The sequence below is a fragment of the Euprymna scolopes genome, chromosome 6, assembly GCF_053919585.1.
Source record: "Euprymna scolopes isolate OS-2025 chromosome 6, ASM5391958v1, whole genome shotgun sequence".
NCBI classification, from domain to species: domain Eukaryota; kingdom Metazoa; phylum Mollusca; class Cephalopoda; order Sepiida; family Sepiolidae; genus Euprymna; species Euprymna scolopes.
The window spans coordinates 124,656,508-124,663,273 of NC_136487.1; the positions used below are offsets into that span (position 1 = coordinate 124,656,508).

The 6,766-nt window shown below is 35.5% G+C and overlaps 1 protein-coding gene across 1 annotated transcript; it reads right to left on the reverse strand.

The window, feature by feature from the left end:
* Positions 1–1,009: 1,009 nt before the first annotated feature.
* On the reverse strand, positions 1,010–5,392 carry LOC145277930 (uncharacterized). Its single transcript, XM_080130005.1, has one exon. The coding sequence runs from the start codon at positions 4,071–4,073 to the stop codon at positions 1,821–1,823; it is 2,253 nt and encodes a 750-aa protein (XP_079986131.1). The 5' UTR covers positions 4,074–5,392; the 3' UTR covers positions 1,010–1,820.
* Positions 5,393–6,766: the final 1,374 nt, after the last annotated feature.

Below are 6,766 nucleotides of genomic sequence, written 5' to 3' on the forward strand. Positions count from 1 at the left end.
ATTGAACCCGTACTATGAAGGAGGAAAAGAATGTGAAAAAAAAAAAAAAAGTGAAGTCTTTGTCGTTGTGTCCATCGCCAAACCGGAAATGGCAATGGTTTAAATTAAGGCTAGTCAATTGAAAAGAGGGAATGACTTTTGAAAATATCGGCGAAAAATCCGACCCCTCTTTGTAGAAAGTGCCCAGTTGAGAGTGAAGGAATTAATGTTTTTAACCAATTTTTCAATATTTGTCGTCCGAAGGGTCGAGCTTCAAAACAATACTGATCTTGTGAAAATCTGTTACCTCTGTCAAAAGTTTTAGGCAGACATACAAACACTCATACATTTAAACAGACAGGTGAGATTTATATTATAGACTAGCCTGGGTTCCCGGCATTGCCTGGCTGTTTGCAGGTGTGTGTTGAGCAAAAAAAAAAAAGTTGTAATAAGCAGGCAGACTCGAACCCATGATGCGAAGGCGGAAAAGAAAGTGGAGGTGTGTGTAAGGCTGTTGGTTGAGCAAAAAAAAAAAAAAAAAAAAGTAGGCAGGCAGGCAGGCTCGAACATGTACCGCAAAGGAAGAAGAAAAAAAAGTGGAAAAAAAAAAAAAAAAAAAACGTGACGTGTTAGCTGTTGCGCCCATCGCCAAACTGGAAGTGACGTAGGTTCAAATTAAGGCTACACAATCGAAAAGAGGGATGACGTTTGAAAATATTGGCGAAAAAAGCAATCCCTCCCTGTAGAAAAGTGCCCAGTTGAGGGTGAAGGAATTAATGTTTTTAGCCAATTTTCCGATATTTGTCGTCCAAAGAGCTGAGCTTCAAAATGATACTGATCTTGTGAAAATCCTTTGTCGAAAGTTTTAGGCAGACATACAAACATACATACATTTAAACAGACAGGTGAGATTTATATTATAGATTTATAGATGGTCAATATGCCTTGTTTGGGATGAAAAAAAGTAAAAAGTAAAAAATAAAAAAAAATGACGGGTTTATCTTTATATTATAAAATATTACATTTCAGAAATAATTTCTGGTGATTACTCTTTTATTTTTTTAAATTCACAGAATTTAAAAAATATATATTCACACATAATAATTATAACAATAAATAAATAATTTCCAGTTTACACAATATCATTTTGCCACAAAACGATTCGAGAGCTTGCCAACTTAAAGACTATATTTGTCATATTCCAAATTTGAACAAGCCATTTTAAAAAAATATAAAAATAAGAGACTGGATAGATCTTTTATGGAGAGGGATACTGGCCTCTCAGGATTGGAGCTTCTGGTTGCAATGAGTGAGTGCACATCATGGTTATCAACTTCCGTGAATGTTTCACCATCAAATGATAGACGAGTCAAGAAAGAGGTTTAAAACAATTTTTTAGTTCTTGCTCAGAATTCACCCTATATTAAGAAACAAACAATGTAGAAAAATCTGTATAATGTATGTACCCGTGACAAAATGAAAATATCATATTCCAAAATTGACATAAATTGATCGATTAGTTTTATTTTTAAACAAGAAAATCAAATTTTATGAGTAACAAAGGAGCGACTGCCATGTCCACAATTTAGAAAAAAAAAAAAAAGAAACAAAGGGAAATAACTCAATAATTCAAACTTGCAAGATTTTTCTTGCAATGCCTAAAACTTCCCCTTTATCACTGAAAATAAGAATGATTTTTTTTTATAAAAATAAAACTACTTGATAAAGTTTTGGAAAATATTTTTGTTTCATCACAAGTACATACATCATTAAAAAAAAATTCTTTATTTTTGTTGTTCTAATATGGGGGAATTCTGGATAAGAAGCCTTTTTTTTTTTTTTTACATGTATTGAAAAGTGGGGTATGCAATTTCCGTGTAGCCGTCACTATTGACCCGAGTTATAGCAATTGGTACTTGTAAATTATCGGATGAGGCAATAACAATTTGTGTCGTTGCACCCGATATGGTATCGGCTCCATTTTCTGCTACGACTATTGTTTGCAAAGTGCTTTCGTCTAATTCCGCAGTCGACTCTTGCATGAGATTTTCACTCGATACTTGATAATCAGAAATGCGTTGCCTTTTGCTGGGTTGCTCCCCAATGTTGTGCTGCTTAAGCAGGTGCTCCTTCAGTTTGTCATAACGGGTCGACTTAAACGAGCAGTGCTCACACACATAGGGCCGACTGTCGGTGTGGAGTAACATGTGGCGTCGCAAATTCTTTATCAGCGAGAAATTCTGGTTGCACACGGAGCACACATGAGGTTTATCGTTCGTGTGTGTCAGCATATGGTGTTTAAGGTTCAGTTGTTTAAGGGCCTGGAAAGTGCAGCCCTCAATGGAACACTTCAAGGTCTCTCCGGTATGGATCAGGCGGTGGTTCTTCAGTTGGCTCCTGTGGGCAGTTGCATACCCGCATATATCACACAGGTAATCCTTGTTCTCGCTGTGGACGACCATGTGGTTTTTAAGGGCATGTTTCCACTTGAAACCCACAAAGCATTTTGTACAGACAAACGGCCTCTCGTTGGAATGCTTTGGTATGTGCTGATTGAGCTGTGTTCGGGTTTTAAATTTCATATCACATGCGGAACAGAAGTATGGGAGCTCCCCACTGTGCCGTAACAAGTGCTCTGTCAAGTCCTCACTAGTAGTTGCTTTGTATGTGCAGTAGCTACACTGGAGCTCTGCATGTAAGTGGCCACGTTTATGGTCGTTCAAAGCTTTCAACCAGCTTGCTTTGTAATCACACTTATCACAGCTATACTTAGAGTACCGGTGGGTTTTTTTATGATGTTTATAATGGTTGGAGTTATATGTACTATATAAGCATTCTTCACATATATACACTTTAACTACGTCTGTAATTTCTGTAGCAGAGTCATTATTTTGTGTTTGTTCATTAATGTTATTGCTGGTGTTGTTATTGTTGTTTGTGATAGTTGTAGCAACCCTAGATTTTACCTTAACCTTTTTTTTGTGGTAAGAGTGATCCTTTGTAGTCTTCTTACCTATACGAGTTCGTAAACTGGAACGAACTGCTCCCGAACACTGGTCAGATGCCCCTTTCACAGGGTGACCTTCTACAGAATCAGAATAGGATGACTCTTCACTCTTTAACGTGACAATGACAACACCTTCTGCGGGCTCAGATTTAGTATCAACTGACACAGCGGCTTGTTCAGAAGGAGCTGATATCAATGGCTGTGGTTCCGTCAATATATCAGCAGGGTCTGTGATCTCTTCTTTTTTCGCTATAGCAGCTGGTACTTCGTCAGTAGTAATCATATCCGTATCCCTTTCTTCCTCGTTAAGTAGTCGACCCATGGATTCAACAAGCATTTGTTCACTGTTTATATCAGAAGCTTCGACAGAGGAAGGGGTTCTATCCAGATCATCGTTTCTGGGTGGCTTTGTGTCTTCGTTTTGTGAATCAACACTAGAAGCAGAAGGGTTACATATTTGGGCTTGCGTCCTCAGATCGTTGTTTATCTCCTCTTTTTCCTTCTCAACCGACAATTCGGGGTTGATGGAGACACCGACATCATGAATACCATAAGTGTGATCGTCCAGTTTCATATGTGATACATTTTTTTTATCGACAGTAGTCGGGGTCGAAAGCTCCCCGCAGTTGCCCGACACCGTTATTATCTTCTTCGACTGTACATTTCGAAACTTTTCACAGATTTCAATGATCGTATCCAACTGCATGATCTTGGCGATCTCCGACACTTGCGTTATCACGCTGGGCGTGATCTGAATACAGCTGGTGTACATAAAGTCCACCAGCTTACGGACGGCCAAGCCGTAACCGATTTTAGACTCATTGGACCCTTCGATGTGTATCTCGATAATCTGGGGTAACTTCTGGGAGAAAGCGCGAGGGAGATCCTGTAAGGTGCCGAGAAAAGAGGCGAAATACGGGCTGGCAGCAGCCAACACATTACTGTGGACAAAGATCTCTTCACCACAGACCTTCAAAATAACATCACAGAAACGGCAGATCTCTCTTTGTTCTTGAAGGGACTTGAAAATGTTATGAATCCATTTTTCATCGGTGAATTTTGATATCGACTCCTCTTCCGACACCATCTTGGAAAGGGGGCGACTATTATATTATATGATTATTCAGTGATTTCGGTATTTGCTTTGGTATCCGATGCCTCGTTTTCCGATACTGAGCTTTTCATAAAGTAAACATTATTGATTGGTAACTGGGCCGATAACTTGTTCCTTTTACTTTCTTTTTGTTTTTTGTATAATCAAAATGAAATAATGAAACGTCCCTTAAAAACTTCCGTTGAAAACATAGATAATATCAGGGGCGATAACTCTTTTTCACTTTTGAAGGTTACAAACGAGAAGAGTTCTACTTCATTTGTTTGTTTATTTCTAACATCTCCCCCTCCCCGTTAATTATATTTTACGTCGTCGTGTACGCGATGATTATCAAAAAATATTAATTTCGAATTGTCCTTAACGTCGTAATTTTAAAACAAATTTGGTAGTTGAGAAATTTCGATACTGAAATTGTCTGAGTTTCGGGTACTAAATTGACATTAAAAAAAAAAAGGTAAATATTCAGATACGACAACAGAACACCGACCACTCTAATTTGTGTGTGTTTTTTAGGGGTAATCGAGGTCGCTGTCAACGAATCTGATAATCAAACCCGGGGCAAATTTACCGTTTGCATGGTATTAACCCCTGAACCCACGAACTACTTTCCGTTTACGCTACGCGCGAGCGCGCGGTAACAAACATCGGTTATTGATTGTGCCTTTACGTAACAAACTGCCTTTTCACATGGCGTAGGAATCTGGTGGGAACTTATATGAAAAAGAAGAAAAGCAAGTACTTTATGACGAGTGTGGACCCTGTGCAAACATTGGTCTATTTAGCCATGAAAAACTTTTTCAGGCCAAAATAATTTTTTTAAAAAGCCAAAGAAAATGCCAAATTGATTTTAAACTCTAAATTAATCTGTTTTGACTTTTTTTCTTTGAGTAAATTTCATTCATACTTTTATTTTGTGCTTGTTTTTATTTTATTTTATTTCATTTTAAATTTATTTTTTATTTTATTTCATTTTCAATTTATTTTATTTCATTTTTATTTTATTTTATCCAAATATTTTTTGTACATTTATAATAAAAAAAATGCTTACGCAACTATTTACAAATGTACAAAAAATATTTGGATAAAATAAAAATGAATTTAAAATGAAAATAAAATAACAAAGTTAGCCAATTAATATAAAAATAAATTTAAAATGGATTAAAATGAAAATAAATTTAAAATGAATTAAAATGAAAATGAATTTAAAATGAATTAAAATAAATTTAAAATGAAATAAAACAAGCACAAAATAAAAGTATGAATGAAATTTACTCAAAAAAAAAAAAAAAAAAAAAAAAGTCGAAACGGAAAACACGCTCGATTAATTTGGAGTTTAAAATCAATTTGGCAATTTTGGGGGCTTTTTTAAAAATTTATTTTGGCCTGAAAAAGTTTTTCATGGTTAAATAGACCAATGTTTGCGCAGGGTCCACACTCGTCATTAAGTACCGAAAAGCACTCCGAGGGGAGGGGGGGGGGTAATGTCGGAAAGACTTTTTTCTTTTTCCAGAACAGAATTAAAAAAAAAAAAAAAATTTTTTTTCATTGACGGAAAATTTAAAATTCGAAGAAAAAATTGTCTGGTACTGGTCGCGATTTGAGTTCCCTGCCGAACACCATAAAAAAACACTGACTTCTCCCTACGCATGAGCAAAGGACATGTTTTAGTTGCCATAGTAACTAAACGATCATGAATTTTTATCGACTTTTTATAAGTTTTACTGTTTATGAATATTGAAATAAAAGAAACTAGCAGGACCCGTGGAAATTCCCCGGTAGTTAAAATCTTTTAAAACACACCAGTAAGAAATTCCTTATTGCTATATTACAAAAATGAACGTATGGAAGCAAGTAGAACAAAGAAAGAACTTTAGTTTAAACTTTTATTTAAGATCAATGCGATCGTAACTGATGCTGTTGATATTGTCAGGAAGTGCTGGTGTGATTGAGGCGGTGACAGGGACATCGATCAGCTGCTTGGAGTGAGAATAGTGGTCAGTCAGCAGGTTCTTGGGAGTCAGACTGTGAATTTAAAAAAACTGTGACATTGTTGACATCGATTTTGTGAAAGTTCTGATGACCCCAAGTTGTTTAATATTTCAGGACATTTTGGATTACACGTGTGAGTAATGAATAGGACACAGAAAACTGCCATTGCATCTTGATAAAGCTGTTGTAGATTCCTAGGACTTCCTGTAAATGTAGATGGTAGAATAACTGGTAGACCAGAATAACCATCTTCATTCCTTGCTAAATGATCCATTAAGCCAGAATATTGAGCAGCTCTTGGTTGACTTTGATAGCTTTTAATGAAGTTAGATAAGCAACCGTCAACTTTTACATATGCAATAGACTTTTCTATTTATTTTGAATTTTATTCAATGAAGATTTGGAAATTCACAAATATTTTTTAAGTCGAATTATTGATATAGATTTCAATTAAATAAAATATACTGTAAATCTTTTAATAAGGAATAAATATTTATTTAAACCATAATTATTGAAACAAAGTATTTTACTTCATAAAAAAACGGTTATGGGGAGAAGGGTTAACTATTTTGAACCTTCACCTAAATAGCGATTTAATGAAAAAAATTTAATGGTCTTGTATCTTTTTTTAATAATTTGTTTTAAAATAAGGAAAAAAAATCTTTGATACCGCTATT

What these genes read in the sequence shown, in the direction of transcription:
- LOC145277930 (XM_080130005.1), bottom strand. Translation starts at nt 4,073, where the DNA reads ATGGTGTCGGAAGAGGAGTCGATATCAAAATTCACCGATGAAAAATGG.